This window comes from Podarcis tiliguerta (genome assembly GCF_965153285.1).
Source record: "Podarcis tiliguerta genome assembly, chromosome: 13".
Taxonomy (NCBI): Eukaryota; Metazoa; Chordata; class Lepidosauria; order Squamata; family Lacertidae; genus Podarcis; species Podarcis tiliguerta.
In genome coordinates, this window is record NC_139546.1 from 52,266,254 (window position 1) to 52,283,182 (window position 16,929).

A 16,929-nucleotide genomic window follows, 5' to 3' on the forward strand; every position below is an offset into this window, starting at 1 on the left:
CCCTTATTATGTTTTTATTGTGATTTTGTTGGTGTTAGCCGCCCTGAGCCTGGCTTTGGCTGGGGTGGGCAGGTTATAAATAAAAAAAAATTATTATTCTTAATTTGAGATCATTTGTGAGAACAGGATGCTGGCTCATATGGGAGTTTGGATGGACTAAAAGGGCCTGATCCTGCAGCTCTTCTTATGTTATGAAAGGAACAGGGAGGGTTTGTCTTTCTCAGCTCAGACCTTGTACACAGCAGGGAGACATCCAACCAAACATACAGAGGGGGAAAACTCCTTTTCTTCTTCTTCCCACCACAAAGGCGCGAGGAACCATCAGATGAAGTCGAGTCCGGCTTTGAAGTCGCCTGCAGCCCAGAGCAGCTGATATCTGTCAACGGGACGGGCGTCTGTGGGGCCCTCTCTGACCCCCAGGGGCCGTTCTCCGCCTGCCACGGCGTCCTGTCGCCCAGCCCTTTCCAAGAGTGAGTGTGCCAAGAGCGCAGACATGGGCGGGCGGCTGGGAAGGGAGTGCGTCCGTGCGCAAGCTGACGCGAGCGCGCATTTGTGCGCAAGAGAGCCCATCTCCTTCCTTCTCTCTCTCTCCCAGGAACTGCGTGTACGACCTCTGCGCTCTCATGGGCGACACTGAGCTCTTATGCCAAGATTACGATGCCTATGCCAAGCTCTGCCAGGAGGAGGGGGTCACGCTGGGAGGCTGGAGGCAGAAGACGGGCTGCGGTAAGAGAATCCCCCATCCAAAAAAACTCTAGCGCATGCCCTCCCTTTGCCCAGCTGCAACACAACAGCCATGCCAGGCTGCCAGCTGGTCTTGCACTGTCGTAGCTGCTGTCACTGCCACCCTTCTGCTTACTCCTGTGCCCCCAATAGGAGGGGACTTTTTAATTTTGTTATTTTTGTTCTTTTACTCAAAAGTTTTATTAGTTTTCACAATATTATAAACAAACAAACAAACAAACAAAACAAACAAACAAAAATCATAGCCTTATTGAAAATTACAGTTATTAACTTTGTTAAGTGACTTCCTCGCTTCTCCTTGGTTGAATTTCATTGCATGTCCTTTTAACGGTTTTCCAAATCCCAATTTTTATGAAATTTAACTTAAACATTAACATCCTTAGATCTTCACCTTATGAAATTAAACATATTAATTCATCACTTAACATAAATAGAATCCTAAGCCCATTAAGTATCTGCACGCTGTTTTCAGTTAGTTTAACTTAACATATTTAACTAAGTAATCCTTAAATTTAATCCACTCTTCCTGATACTCCTCCTCCTTCTGGTCGCAGACTCTTCCGGTCAGGTTGGCCAGCTCCGAAAAGTCCATCATCTTCATCTGCCAATCTTCCACTGTTGGAACTTCTTCTGTTTTCCAATTCTTAGCTAATAAGATTTGAGCAGCAGTTGTGGCATACAAAAATAATTTAACATCTTTCTTGGGCAATTCCAAACCTGTTATTCCAAGAAGAAAGGCCTCTGGTTTCTTTATAAATGTATATTTCAACATTTTTTTTCAGTTCATTATAGTGGCAGGCAGCATCTCAGAGTGGGTTTAAGGGCAGAAGGAGGGGGATTTTTTTAAGGCTCTGAGCCATTTCCTTAGCACTCCCCCAGTCCAGCTTGCAGCCTGGCACTCCACACTCTCCCTGAGTCTCTTCCCAGACCTCAGAAGAGTGCTCTGGTCCCTTGAAACGCCAACCCTAAACTCTGGTAGCCTGAATGCCAAGCGCCCAGGCATGTGGGTATTCCAAAACCCGGAGGTTGGCAAGCATGCCACACTTCAGCAGTCAAATGAAAGAGCTTTACTGTATTGGAGTATTACAATATGTTCAAAACAATGGGAGAAATTGGAAGGATCTCAAAAGAGAAGATAGACAGGGACTGGAAGGTGTTTAAAGGATATTTGCAAAATCATATTGAAAAACCAGAACTCCTATTAGAATAAACAAGTTCCGTTATAAATACTGAAATACCAAATAATACGGATAACAATGTGTAACAGAAAAACAAGTAGAAAGTTGGTTTAATAGTGTGTGAAAGAAAGTAATAGAAATGGAAAGAAATTGCAATTGAGTAGATTGGAAGTCTAGCAACAGGGATGGTGGTGGAAAAAGGAAGTATCTGTGGGATTGAGTGGGGGTAGGTATGAATATTTTTAAGGATTGTATGAAATGTATGTTTGTTTGTATATCCAAAATATGTATGTATAAATGTAATTTTTTTAAAAAAAATGAAGGAACTTTACTAGGAATAAAAGGTAGGGGGAAAGCAGCCAGAAGGTCAAAACAGAACACAAAACAAACCTGAGCCCTGTGGTTCTAAAACAGAACCAATCTGTAATCTTTTGTTTGGTTTTTTGGATGAATCTGGTTTATAGATAACAACGAAGATATGTTTTTGTTGTACAGATGTTATTACAGACAATAAAACATGGGAAATTTTTGTTAAAAAATTAACCTGAGCCCTGTGGCTCTCAAACGAAACCAATCCTAGCCTATCCACAACCCTCGTCGTTCAAGTTTACTCACCAAGAATCTGCAAGGCTGGCCAGTTTCACAAAAGATCCCAGCTTGGATCCCTGGCACTGGAAGGATCCCCTGATGTTGGGGGGCAGACAAGGCACAAGAAGCAGCTCAGCTTTTTAAAGGGTCTACCCAGACACTGAGGTCCAGCACCGAGGGCCTTCTGGCGGTTCCCTCACTCCAAGAAGCCAAGTTACAGGGAACCAGGCAGAGGGCCTTCTCAGTGGTGGCGCCCGCCCTGTGGAATGCCCTCCCACCAGATTTCAAAGAGTACAACAACTACCAGACTTTTAGAAAACATCTGAATGCTTTTAGGGAAGCTTTTAATCTTTGATGCATTACTGTATTTTAATATTTTGTTGAAAGCCGCCCAGAGAGGCTGGGGAAGCCCAGCCAGATGGACGGGGTATAAATAAAAAATTATTATTATTATTATTATTTCCTCTCCTCATGAGAGGGATGTGCGACAGCCTCCCGTAGGGCCAGAGCTGTCCTCCCATTTCTCCTCCTTCACAACCCCTTACCCCTCGGCCGAGGGCCCCGTGTCCAGAGCACGGGGCCACATCCAGGGCCCACACCCCAGAGGGTAGGGCCCAGACCAGTGGTTCAAATGACAAGAAAGGAGATCGTCTCCGATTGAGTCCGTTCCCCTGCTCTTATCGCCAGAAAGTTCGTCTTCTGGTTTGTTTGGAATCCCCTTTATTGTCATTTGATTCCGATAGAGGCTTTTCTCCTTCTTCTTTTAAACCTTCTACCATCTACCCATCTTGTCCCTGCAGAGATCTCGTGTCCACCTCACACCACCTACAAATCTTGCATGACCGCCTGCCCCGACAGCTGCGCCAACATGGCCGCCCAGTCGCAGTGCGATGCCCCTTGCGTGGAGGGCTGCGCCAGTGACCCCGGCTACGTCCTCAGCGGGCTGGACAGCGTCCCCTACAACCAGTGCGGCTGCACTCACAACAACCAGTATTACCAGGTAGGCGGGGAGGAATAGGGAGGAACGTCCAGGCTGCCACCGGTCAGTTGTGTGGTTCTGAATCCTGGAAAACGCAGGAGGAGAGAAGGGCACAACGGATCAGCCGCTGTGAATCTGGTTAAGGGATAGACTCAACCCTGGGTGTACCTAGAGCAGGGGTCAGCAAACTTTTTCAGCAGGGGGCCGGTCCACTGTCCTTCAGAGCTTGTGGGGGGCCAGACTGTATTTTGGAAAAAACATATGAACGAATTCCTATGCCCCACAAATAACCCAGAGATGCATTTTAAATAAAAACACACATTCTACTCATGTAAAAACACCAGGCAGGCCCTACAATACAGTGGTACCTTGGGTTACATACGCTTCAGGTTACATAAGCTTCAGGCTACAGACTCCGCTAACCCAGAAATAGTACCTCAGGTTAGGAACTTTGCTTCAGGATGAGAACAGAAATTGTGCTCTGGCGGCATGGCAGCAGCAGGAGGCCCCATTAGCCAAAGTGGTGCTTCGGGTTAAGAACAGTTTCAGGTTAAGAACGGACCCCCGGAACGAATTAAGTACTTAACCTGAGGTACCAGTGTAACCCAGAGATGCATTTTAAATAAAAGGGCACATTCTACTCATGTAAGAACACACCGATTCCCGGAACATCCGCAGGCCGGATTGAGAAGGCGATTGAGCCGGATCCGGCCCCCGGGCCTTCGTTTGCCTACCCATGACCTTGAGGTTGGCTAGGATGGGCGCAGAGCCTCAAAAATCACAGCTCTCCACTCTGGCTCAGAGGGGCTAGGAGCCTGCCTGCTTGCCCACTCTCCTGGCTGCTCCTCCAGCGCTCTGGACGGCGGCCGGGCGAGGTGTGCAGGCTTCTCTGGGCACCTTGGCAGAGGAATCTGGTTGGTGGTGTGGGTTGTCGCTGCAGCCCTGCAGTTGGCCGCAAAGATGGAGGGCAGAAAGATGGAGAGAGCTGATGAGAGTTAAAGGGAGGGAGGGAGGGAGGAAGGAAGGAAGGAAGGAGGCAGCGAGCGGAGGAAGGCAGGAAATCACTGGCCGAGTGGCAAAGACAATGCATTTGAGCAAAGGTTTTCAGTTTCTGGCGCATGGTCCCTTCCGGTTTGGGCGGTGCCAATACAAAGGTGGGCAGCAGCTTTCCCAGAGTGGCACTGATATTCTTCCCCGCGCCCCGGTTTCTCCCCAGATCAACGACACTTTCTTCACGGAGGACTGTTCCCAACGATGCACCTGTCGCAATACGGGGACTCTGGAATGTGAGTCTGTGGCCTGCGCCAGGGGGGATGTCTGCGCCGTGGTAAACTTCACCCGCGGATGCTACAGAGGTGAGAAAGGCTTGGTTAGGGACGAGGTGGGAGGAGAGGGTTGAGCCAGCAACGTGATGCAGCAGCAAAAAAGGCTAATGCTGTTCTAGGCTGCATCCACAGAAGTCTAGTGTCCAGATCAAGGGTGGTCTTAGTCCCACTCTATTCTGCCTTGATCAGACCCCACCTGGAGTCCTGTGTCCAGTTCTGGGCACCACAATTTAAGGAAGACACTGACAAACTGGAAGGTGGGCAGAGGAGGGTGACCAGGATGATGAAGGGCCTGGAAACTGAGCCTTATGAGGAATGGTTGAGGGCATTGGGTACGTTTAGGCTGGAGGAGACTGAGAGGAGATAGGATTTCCCCTCTGAAGGGCTGCCAGATATTTATTAGAAAATCGTAAGAGTTGGACACCCAATACAACCCCCCGCAAGCCAAGAATCCAAACGGATTAAAACACACATCAACATTCTACATACTCGGTTTGGCCGGCCGAAATGAGCACGTTTTCAGCAGGCGCTGAAAAAGGGTGCAGCGAAGGAGCCTGACTGATCAGTCAATTGGCGGGGAGTTCCAAAGGCTGGGTGCTGCTGCCGCCCTGAAAGATTGATTTCTGCACGGGTGTTGTGTGGCGCCTGCGACGGTGCCATCGCCCTTAAAACCAAAGTCGCCGGCTGATGTGGAAACGGGGAGACCTGAAAGAGTAGAAAAGTGACAGAATCTGGAAACAGAGCACTTTCCCGATCTCTCGGTGGGCCGCGATATGGACTGACAGTGGTCTCTCCCCTCCCCAAAAACACACGTTTCTTCCTTTGCAGAGAGTGCCTGCCTCCGTAACAATTGCCAGAACGAAGGAGTGTGTCAGGACACCTTAGACACCTCTCTTGGCTACGTCTGCATTTGCACGGAGGGATACAACGGAACCTACTGCGAGACTGCCTTCGATGTACAGCCTCCATCCCCCTCGACAGGTAATAAGTCCCTGCCGCTGTTGTTGTTTAGTCGTTTAGTCGTGTCCGCCTCTTCGCGACCCCCTGGACCAGAGCACGCCAGGCCCTCCTGTCTTCCACTGCCTCCCGCACTTTGGTCAAACTCATGCTGGTAGCTTCGAGAACACTGTCCAACCATCTCGTCCTCGGTCGTCCCCTTCTCCTTGTGCCCTCCATCTTTCCCAACATCAGGGTCTTTTCCAGGGAGTCTTCTCTTCTCATGAGGTGGCCAAAGTCTTGGAGCCTCAGCTTCAGGATCTGTCCTTCCAGTGAGCACTCAGGGCTGATTTCCTTAAGAATGGATGCGTTTGATCTTCTTGCAGTCCATGGGACTCTCAAGAGTCTCCTCCAGCACCAGAATTCAAAAGCATCCATTCTTCGGCGATCAGCCTTCTTGATGGTCCAGCTCTCACTTCTATACATCACTACTGGGAAAACCATGGCTTTAACTGTATGGACCTTTGTTGGCAAGGTGATGTCTCTGCTTTTTAAGATGCTGCCGCTACCTGCCCTAAAACACACACACACACAGAGTACCTTTCAAGCCACTGCCATATTTTTCGCTCTATAAGATGCACATTCCCCCTCCTAAAAAGTAAGGGGAAATGTGTGTGCGTCTTATGGAGCGAATGCAGGCGGGAGGCTCTGCTCAGCGCTCCCTTTAAAGAGCCGTGTGGAGCAGAGGCTGCGCATGGCTATCCCATAAGCCAGGACAGCAAGAGTGATTGCTGCACAGCGATCCCGCTTGCTGTGATGGCTTATGGGATAGCTGCGCGCAGCCTCTTCCGGGCAGTGGGAGCCTTCGTCCCGCTGCCCTGAAGAGGCTTCGCACAGCTATCCCAGAAGCCAGAACAGCAAGAGGCTATTCCCAGAAGCCAGATCCCTCTTGCTGTTCTGGCTTCTGGGATTCAGAATATTTTTTTTCTTGTTTTCCTCCTTCAAAGACTAGGTGCGTCTTATGATCCGGCGCATCTTATAGAGCGAAAAATACGGTAATTAATCCTCCCCTCTTTCTTCCTCCTGTTTCCACCTCCTCTACACCCATCCAGATGACAACAATTTGACAGTCATCCTCATCGGAGTCCTCGTTCCTCTCGCGTTGATCCTGATGGTGGTGACAGGCGTCTGCATCTATCGACAGCGGAGGAGCAGGTATGGGATTGGGCAGGGCAGAGCAGGCACGGTGGGTGTGAGGGGGTCCGGTTGCCTCCTGCGGGCACTGGGGGGCTCAGGGCAACAGGAGAGAGGGGGTTTCAGAGGAGCAAGGCGTTGATATTAGTATGCAACGCCCTTAACAACTCGGAAGGCATTTACCTACGAGATTGCCACATGCGCTCACTACGATTAGCAGAATTGGTACTTTTATGAGTGGGTTGGACTCAATAATCCTTTGGGTCTCTCCCAACTCTGTGATTGCCCACCTCACACCCCAAATCTCCTCAAATGTCCTTTTCTTATCTGCTTCTCTTTTCCTCCTGTGTAGGCGGGAACATGACATGCTCACCTTGTCAGATCCAGGTGAGTTGAGAGCAGGAGGAATCCCTGGTGTATATTATTATTATTATTATTATTATTATTATTATTATTATTATTATTATTATTATTACAGTTTATCCATCCTCTATCTGGTGGTATCAGGGTGGTTCACAGAATAAAATCAAGGTATAAAAGCACAAAATACCTAATGAAAATAAAAGAACAACCCAATTGTTCCCCCCCCAAAAAAAACACATTTTAAAAGGGCATGGCATGTAAATCAGATCAACCAAAGGCCTGGTTGAAAAGGAACGTTTTTGCCTGGCGCCTAAAGGTGTATAATGAAGGCGCCAAGCGAACTTTCCTGGGGAGAGCATTCCACAGATGGGGAGCCACTGCAGAGAAGGCCCCGTTCTCATGTTTCCACCCTCTGGACCTCTAAAGGCGAAGACACACAAAGAAGGACCTCAGAGGATGATTTCAGGGTAGGTTCATACAGAAATAGGTGGTCCTGAGCCATTTAAGGCTTTATAGGTCAAACAGCACTTTGAACAGCTGCCTCAAGGCTCCACCCCAGAGTCAGCTGCACCCAAGAACATAAGAAGAGCCCTATATAGCTGGATCAGCCCAGCGGCCCATCGAGTCCTCCATCCTGTTCACAGTGACCAAACAGCTGCCCGTTACGGGAAGCCCACAAGCACAAGAGCTACATTCTCCCCTCCTGCTGTTTCCAGCAACTGGTTTTCAGAAGCATCGCTGCCTCCAGCTGTGGAGGCAGAACATAACCACCCTGGCTAGGAGCCATCAATAGCCCTCTCTTCCTCCATGCATTTCTCTAATCCTCTTTTGAAATATACTCAAGAGTCGAGTGTGGATTTCATGCTCTTTATTCAGCTCATAGTAGTGAGGAATGAAAGTTCCCCCAAAGTATCTGCTTTATATACATTATTTACACAATGGGCTGCACGTGATTGGCTAATTCGGGGATTCTCCTGTAGGCCAATCAGGTTGTGGATTCACTTCCACCTGGAGCTGGATTGGGTGGCTCCTGCAGACCAATCATACTGCTGCATTGTTCTAGGACCAATCAGACTGCTGCCTTTTGGATCCTATTCAACTCAGTACATAACATCTTTGGAAGCCATCTAAGTTGGTGGCCATTGCTGCCCCCTCAATAACTCCTTCGGGGCCCTTCCAACTTTACAACCTTATGGCTCTGTTCTTCAAGCCCGGGGTGCTCTTACATCACTCAGGATTATTATTTAGTGCTTATTTCATTCACATACTCCCCCTCCCTTGATTGTGGAAAACTGCAGAGCAGTTTGCAAAAAGAACGAATAGGATTATTAACGAAAGCATTTATGGAAACAGCTCTGTCCTGCTGCACACCAAGGAAGTCGGCTTGGATCTTGGTATCATTACAATTATTATTTCTTTTTCAGGCCAAGGCAGGCCTCCACCTTCCACAACTGCCGACAAGACCACTCACTTCTGACTTCCGCCCCAGAGCTATTGCTGAAAATATTCCTTCCCGCTCACGCACCCAGGGTGTCGAACCTTCAAGATCTGACCTTTCTAAAGCCGGACTGCTGAAGGGGCAGAGGCGCTGCAAATAAAGGCTGCCCCCGCACTTCACCTGCTTTCGCTTCCAGGAGTCTGTCTGGTCAGGTGAAGGAAAATCAGAGGAAGTGGAGGAGATTGGAGACACACGCCAACCCATTCGCCACCCTGGCATCTGCTGACACACCTTTCCCGCCCTCCAGGCTCTGTGATGCTTCTACACTTGGAGATCCCATGCAGAGAATAGGCTTGGCAACCCAAATTCTGCCAAGGCCACCATTCCCAGCTAGCTGCTCACAGCTCCCCACCCTACCCTCGCTGTGGGGCCAGCACACCTCATCCCACACAGGCCACCCCTTTCTGGGCAAGGGAAATGGCGCTGAATTGTGTCCGGAACGCCAAATAAAAATTAATAAATGAATGCAAATAAAAGCCTTCCTCTCCAGCATAGTATCTCTCATTAAGTTTCCTTCCTGTGATGCGGCAGAAAAAGAGGCTAATGCTTTTCTAGGCTGCATCAGCAGAAGTCTGGTCAGACCCCACCTGGAGTCCTGTGTCCAGTTCTGAGCACCTCCGTTTCAGAAGGAGATTGACAAGTTGGTTTGTGTGCAGAGGAGGGCGGCCAAGATGATGACGGGTCTGGAAACTGAGCCTTGTGAGGAATAGCAGAGGGAGCTGGGTATCTTTAGCCTGGAAAAGAGGAGACTGAGAGGTGATAGGAGGGTAAAGGTAAAGGGACCCCTGACCATTAGGTCCAGTCGGGGACGATTCTGGGGCTGCAGCGCTCATCTCGCGTTATTGGCCAAGGGAACCGGCGTACAGCCATGTGGCCAGCATGACTAAGCCGCTTATGGCGAACCAGAGCAGTGCACGGAAACACCGTTTACCTTCCCGCCGGAGCGGTACCTATTTATCTACTTGCACTGGTGTGCTTTTGAACTGCTAGGTGGGCAGGAGCAGGGACTGAGCAACGGGAGCTCACCCTGTAGCGGGGATTCGAACCGCCGACCTTCTGATTGGCAAGTCCCAGGCTCTGTGGTTTAACCCACAGCGCCACCTGCATCCCTGATAGGAGAGTCATCTTCAAATATCTGAAGGGCTGTCACGTGGAAGGTAGAGCAAGCTTGTCCCCATTGTAAACAAAATCTGCCCTTCCCTTATGGTGTATCCAAGAGCCTGTATAGAGTCCTTGAGTGGGTGCCCTATCGGTAGGAGAAAATAACAGAGGCCAACCAGAGAATACTGAGAACAAAGCAGCTAGTAAGCCTGATCTTTATTAATGCTGTTGCAACAGGGTGCTCCCCTCACACACAGGAAAGGAGGAGGACCCAGAACCAAGGTGTGGCCCCCTTTATATAGACATTTTAAATTGCCTTCCCTGGAGCTCAAGACCACCCCTCCATACAAAATACATACATCACAGAAGGGGTGTAGCCCAAGACCACCCCCCCACAAACACCATACCTACATCACACCTCAGAAGATGGCAGGTTCCCTCCTTCATTTTTAACACTTTGTTACGGTAAAATCTGGGCACGAGGTTGCTCTGCCACCCAGCTCGTCGGGCTAAGTCCGCGGGTCCCTGCAGAGGAAAATGAGCTCAGCTGGAGACAGGAGCAAACTGCAGAAGATCCATGTTTATTGCGCAATAAGGTTCAAGGCGAGATTGAACAGCGAGAAAGGGGTGACATGAACTTTTGAAACTTCCCTCCATGTCCCAGAATACAGTGCAAAATACATCCCAGTTACATCATGAATACATTAAGAAGAGGTTGGGTTACACAGATTACATCATGAATATATTAAGAAGAGGTTGGGTTACACAGGATTAACATATGGAGGAGGGAGGGAAAATATGCAGAGCTGGAGATATGCGCAGATAAGCACATCCTGAGTCCCGGTGATGAGAAGACAATGATCCATGTATGCATGGTCTGCCACCTGGCATTGCCCAGAGGAAAGGCTTGGCAGAGTGATTTGACAGGATTAGGGTCTTGACACCTTGCTTGAGGGATTATGGAGGACAGGGGAGGTGTCATGGAGTCCTAGAGAAATTGAGCAAATTGTCACGCTGATTTTCTATGAATTTTATAGATTTTAGTCCCTTTTGTCATTGACAATTGGAAATAAATGGATATATTGTAGCGAAGAAGGAGGTGAAGAAGACATGCCCCCCCTTCCGTATCAGTTTCTATCATTTCCTTCCTGCAATTAGCTGCTCCGTCTGCAGCTGCATAGCGTGGATTTAACTCCAGAAACTGGCAAGGAGCCTTTAGGCAGAGGGCTTCTCCTTACTGGCCAGCCCTCTTTCCCTTTTGGGGGGTATAAAAGTTCCCCTGGAGGGGGGAAGAACGCAGAGACAGGATGAGCCTCCTGGTGCCCCCCCCCACTCCCTGCTCCACGTGCGCGGATCCTGCGCCCTCGCCCGCCCCACGCGCATCCAGCCCGGCCATTTCTCTCCCCTCATCAGCTGCCCTGGCCTTCGCCTTGGTCCCGGGGCCCCTCCCCCAACAAGGCCCTGGCTGCCGCCTCATTGGCGAGGAAACACGCAATCAGCACCATTAGCAGCGGTTCCTGCACTGCGGGGGAGAAGGGGTGGACTGGATGACCTTTGGGGTGTCCCTTCCAACCCTATGATTCCAGCAAACGGGTCGCCGCGCAGGCGCAGAGCCGCGTTTCTCCTCCCTGAGGAGACGTTGTTCCCGCCTTCTTTTCACAGCAGCGCGCCGGAAACCGGCTTCCGGGAGCGGAAACGGGTCTGCCGCGCAGGCGCGGCTGAGGCGATTCCGTTCCCGCCTTATTTCACCCGCGGCGCGCCGGAAACCGCCTTAGGCGACCGGAAGCGTCCCTTTGCGCAGGCGCAGAGCCGCGTTTCTCCTCCTGAGGCGACGCTGTTCCCGCCCTTTTTTCCACAGTAGCGCGCCGGAAGCCGACTTCCGAGACCGGAAACGGGTCGGCCGCGCAGGCGCAGAGCCTCCCTTCTCCTCCTGAGGCGGCTGAGGCGATTCCGTTCCCGCCTTATTTCGCCCTCGGTGCTCCGGAAGCCGCCTTCGTCGACCGGAAGCGCCCCTTTGCGCAGGCGCAGATCCGCGTTTCTCCTCCTGAGGCGACGCTGTTCCCGCCCTTTTTTTCCACAGTAGCGCGCCGGAAGCCGACTTCCGAGACCGGAAACGGGTCGGCCGCGCAGGCGCAGAGCCTCCTTTCTCCCCCTGAGGCGATTCCGTCCCCTCCTTATTTCACCCGCGGCGCACCGGAAACCGCCTTCGGCGACCGGAAGCGCCCCTTTGCGCAGGCGCAGAGCCTCCCTTCTCCTCCTGAGGCGGCTGAGGCGATTCCGTCCCCGCGGCGGCGTCGGCGGCGATGCTGTTCTCCCTTCGGGAGCTGGTTCAGTGGCTGGGCTTCGCGCCCCTGGAGCTTCTCCTGCAGGCGCTGGCGCTGCTGGCGGCGTCGGCGCTGCTGGTGCTGAAGGCGGACGGCGGGGAGTCCGGGGCGGCGCTGAGCTGGTGGGCGGTGCTGGCGGCCTTCTTCGCGGCCGACGGGCTGAGCGCCTACTTCAGCACCATCGTGTCGGTGCGGCTCTTCCAGGACGGCGAGAAGCGGCTGGCGGTGCTGCGGCTGCTGTGGGTGCTGACGCTGCTGAGCCTCAAGTTCGTCTTCGAGGTGCTGCTGGGCCAGAAGCTGGCGGGCCAGAGCCGGGAGCTGTGGTTCGGGCTGCTGCTCTCGCCCGTCTTCATCCTGCTGCAGCTCCTGATGATCCGGGCCTGCAGGGTCAACTAGCGGCCGGCGGAGGGAGGGGAGGACAGTGAAAGCGAAATGGAAGGCCGGGGAAAGGAGAGGAAGGCGAAGGAAAGAAGAAAAGGCAAAGGAAAGAAACTGAAAGAAAGGCAAGCCCACAAGACACACACTCCCCACATCCACCTGCAGCAGCGGCTGAGCGCTCGACCAACCCAGAGAGAGGAGGCGGAAGAAAGCAAAGCATGCATGCACGCACGTACCGGCAGCAGGAGCGGCTGAGCGCTCGACCAGCCCAGAGAGAGGAGGCGGAAGAAAGCAAAGCATGCATGCACGCACGTACCGGCAGCAGGAGCGGCTGAGCGCTTCGATCTGGCCCACGGTGAAGAGGCGGAGGAGAGCAAAGCAACGATCACCCCCCCCATCCACCTGGGGGAGGAGAGAGAGGCAAGACCAAGCAAGAACGCCGTCCACACCTGCCACACCAGCAGAGCGTTCGGGACTGTGCCACAGAGAGGAGGTGGAGGAGAGCAACACAAACGCACAAACACAACTCTGGCCTGCTGCCCCGGCTGAGCGCTCAGGACCTGCCTAGAGAGAGGAGCTCAGCTCCTTTTCCACGGCCACCTATCCAATGCACCCTGATGCTCCTTCCCACTGCGCCATTACGGCAAGGAACTGCGCCCGCCCTGCATGTACCGGGGTGACTGCTTTTGTGCCCTCGTTTGGACCCTGCAGAGCTGCCCTCGGACCCTCTGCCGCCCCGTGAGCCTATCGGACCCTCCCTCCCCCCCAAAAAAAGATTGGACCCTCGGGGTAGTTATTTAAGAATAAAAACACAACCCAGGGAGAAATATTACCAGCGATTTCTGAATTGCAGGGGGTTGAACTAGAGGACTTTGGAGGTCCTTCCAACTCTGTGATGATTCTGTGGACACTTTAGCTTTCCCCATCCTGGAATGGCCATTGCGTGTGCCCCACCAGCTCCTACATTCCTGGTATCATAGAGCAAAAGCAAGTTTGCCAGCGTTCTCTGAACATGTGCAGTTTTGCAGTTTATTTATTTTTAGGACACTTTATCATTGTACCACCGGGAATGAAACTAAGCCTTCCGGCCCTTTCAGGTCTGCCCTGATACTAGAAAGGTTTACTTGAGAGTTGAGGGATGGCACCAGTTTGTTTAGAAAAACAATAAAAGTTTAAAAAATACAAAAATGAGGGCCTGCAGTTGTGTTACATGCCTAAGCTGACTTTCCTCCCTGATAGCATCTCTAGGTCAGGCTGGTCATGTCCCCCACCTGAAACCGCAGAGAGCCCCTGCTGCCAGTCAGGTTAAGAGAAAAACAGGAGCACAGGAGGCTGTCTTATACTGAGTCAGGCCATTGTGGTCCATTTTGGTCAGTGTTGCCTTTGTTGTTGAGTCGTTTAGTTCGTGACCCCCTGGACCAGAGCACGCCAGGCCCTCCTGTCTTCCACTGCCTCCCGCAGTTTGGTCAAACTCATGCTGGTAGCTTTGAAAACACTGTCCCACCATCTCGTCCTCCGTCGTCCCCTTCTCCTTGCGCCCTCCATCTTTCCCAACACCAGGGTCTTTTCCAGGGAGTCTTCCCTTCTCATGAGGTGGCCAAAGTCTTGGAGCCTCAGCTTCAGGATCTGTCCTTCCAGTGAGCACTCAGGGCTGATTTCCTCCAGAATGGAGAGGTTTGATCTTCTTGCAGTCCATGGGTCTCTCAAGAGTCTCCTCCAGCACCATAATTCAAAAGGATCCATTCTTTGGCGATCAGCCTTCTTTGTGGTCCAGCTCTCACTTCCATACATCACTACTGGGGAAACCAGAGCTTTAACGGTGCTGCCTTTACAGGCTGGCAAAAGCAGCGGCTCTCTCTAGGTTTCCCAGCCCCAGCTGGGAAATGCCAACCGAACCTCTGCACCTTCTGCATGCAAAGCAGGTGCCCTGTCCCTGAGTTGTGGTTCTTTGCTTCAAATAAAGCCAAGTTTCTAGCACTCATGATTACAGATAAAGGGCTGCATTAAACAGGAACACTGGGAGCGGCTTTAAACCGAGTCGGACCGTTGATCGGTTCAGCTCAGTATCATCTGCAATTACGGGCAGCAGCTGTCCAGGATTCTGAACAAGGAATCTTCTGCAGCCCTGGCTCTGGTTGAGGCTAATCTGACTTCCTTAGGGCACGGGACCACTAGGGTGTTGCTATTTATGGACCTTGAGGCTCTCCGTGGGGCATACTGGGAGAGGCAGTCCCGAAGGTCCGAGGCCGTGAAGGGCTTTAAAGGTCAAAACCAGCACCTTAAATCTGACCCTATACTCCACCGGGAGCCAGTGCAGCTGTAAAAGCACTGGGTGAATATGCTCCCATGGCAGAGACCCCGTGAGGAGCCTCGCTGCAGCATTCTGCACCCGCTGGAGTTTCTGAGACAGCTTCAAGGGCAGCCCCGCGTAGAGCAAATTACAGTAGTCAAGCCTGGAGGTGATTGTCGCATGGATCACTGTGGCCAGGTTGTTATTTATTAAATTTGTATATGACCCTTCACCTGCAGATCTCAGGTTGGTTCACGACATAAAATTACAACACAGGCAACAACCAATTTATGCACGTCCAGTTAACATGCGATCGGGCACATGCGCATCACGGCGACCTGGAAGTGGCCGGTAAACATGGAAGTGGCCGGTAAACATGCATGCTCTGCTATCGCACACAATGACCTGGAACGCAACCCCTATGCAAATCAGGGGTTGCCTGTATTTTTTAAAAAAACAGGTGGCTTTTAAACTAAGGTTGGGAGGACATCTGTAGGAGATTCTTTGGCTGTGAGCTGAAACCTTGGGAGGCACTTCCAAATTTACAAGTCTGTAATGCATCGATCCTATTACCAACATCAACTAGAGCAGGCCCTGGGGTGCCAGTGACAAGGGGCCTGTTTGCTGCTGCTGCCCCCACCCCCTGCCTTCCGGGGTGACCCTGGGCTGCGGCTGCTGAGGTTCAGCCACTGTTGCACCACCCCACACATCTGCCTTCACTGCCGCCTACGCAGCTGAGCTGGCAGCCCCAATGCCTCCTTCCTGTTTCAACATTAACCACCAGTCATGATTCAAAGGAAAGAAAACCCACAAACGCCGTTGTGCAAAACCGATTGACTGCTGTCAGTCCTTGCACAGCACAAAGTAAACACAGATACATAAGTGCATAAGTCTGAAATAGTATGGAGAGCATGTTTAGCCTCCAGCTGATCTCCAGTCAAAGAGCAGGAATTCTTCCAGGGCCTCCCCTCTGCAAAACTAGTTTAACATGTTTGGAGAGCTTTCTGAACTGACCTGTCAAAGAGCAGATATCTATGTGAACAAAGCAGATATCTGTGTATGAATCCTTGACTATGGATTCTGGAGTCAAGGTGTTTGCCATTTCAAAAGGATGCCAGGAATTAGCAGATACAGTGGTACCTCAGGTTAAGTACTTAATTTGTTCCGGAGGTCCGTTCTTAACCTGAAGCACCACTTTAGCTAATGGGGCCTCCTGCTGCCGCCACTCCGCCAGAGCCCGATTTCTGTTCTCATCCTGAAGCAAAGTTCTTAACCTGAAGCACTATTTCTGGGTTAGTGGAGTGTGTAACCTGAAGCGTATATAACCCGAGGTACCACTGTGTTGCCAGACATCTTCATTGACAGACTCATAAGTATGTTGGAGAAACACGAACTCTGAGCATGTAGAACCCATTTTGTGATGCATCTGGAGTGGTCTTCATTTGCCGGGCGATCACTATCCAAGGGTTTAAAAACTGCAACACGCGGGCTCTCCCCACCTCCTCGCAAGGAGGGAAGCGAGGAGACGGTTGCAACAGACCAATAAAGATCAGCAGGTTTCTTTGCATCCTTGGTAGCCTCCATTTGTATCTCTGACCATCAGTGGACCTACGAGGGACCTAAAGTCCCTTCGTGGGGAGTTGGGCTGTGAAAGCCAACCCCAGTTCTCTAGCAACGCAGACAAATGGGCTTATTTCTCTGCCAGTTCTCTGCCAGCTTCCCTGGGCTGCAGAGAAACCAGCTTCCATGCTCCATCTATGAATCTGGGTTTGCGGGCAAATGGGCCCAGGATGGCACCAAGATATAGTCAGGTTCAGAAATGAGTCACTCTGAGAACAGGATGCTGTTCTCAGAAGCAGGTGCTTCTGTTCTTATGGTGTAGCCTTATGAGGCTTTGCCCTCGGGTGGGGAAAATATTGCGCCCGGGAAAGGGAAGTGGGAGTCAACAGACACTCAAGGAATAGTTTCGGAGAAAAAGCTTTACAGTGGTGCCCCGCAAGACGAATGCCTCGCAAGACGGAAAACCCGCTA

General features: G+C 51.4%; 2 protein-coding genes and 1 long non-coding RNA gene across 3 annotated transcripts in view; all 3 read left to right on the plus strand.

Annotated features, from left to right (window-relative positions):
* Positions 1-9,297, plus strand: part of ZAN (zonadhesin) — a 69,253-nt gene extending 59,956 nt beyond the window's left edge. The window contains exons 30-37 of the mRNA XM_083409598.1: positions 309-470; positions 596-726; positions 3,311-3,510; positions 4,706-4,844; positions 5,643-5,795; positions 6,863-6,965; positions 7,297-7,331; positions 8,732-9,297. Coding sequence (XP_083265724.1) covers positions 309-470; positions 596-726; positions 3,311-3,510; positions 4,706-4,844; positions 5,643-5,795; positions 6,863-6,965; positions 7,297-7,331; positions 8,732-8,784 — 976 coding nt within the window. The 3' untranslated portion in view covers positions 8,785-9,297. The remainder of the gene's footprint in view (positions 1-308; positions 471-595; positions 727-3,310; positions 3,511-4,705; positions 4,845-5,642; positions 5,796-6,862; positions 6,966-7,296; positions 7,332-8,731) is intronic.
* The window catches only part of LOC310663275, a 97,708-nt gene extending 81,245 nt beyond the window's left edge, over positions 1-16,463 (plus strand). Inside the window, exon 2 of the long non-coding RNA XR_014504464.1 lies at positions 16,024-16,463. This is a non-coding gene — a long non-coding RNA (uncharacterized lncRNA). The remainder of the gene's footprint in view (positions 1-16,023) is intronic.
* Positions 12,037-13,796, plus strand: TMEM203 (transmembrane protein 203). Its single transcript, XM_083410871.1, has one exon. It carries the CDS (start codon positions 12,210-12,212, stop codon positions 12,624-12,626), a length of 417 nt encoding a protein of 138 aa, XP_083266997.1. The 5' UTR covers positions 12,037-12,209; the 3' UTR covers positions 12,627-13,796.
* Positions 16,464-16,929: the final 466 nt, after the last annotated feature.

Coding starts and splice junctions, on each gene's coding strand:
- TMEM203 (XM_083410871.1), top strand. CDS start 12,210: ATGCTGTTCTCCCTTCGGGAGCTGGTTCAGTGGCTGGGCTTCGCGCCC.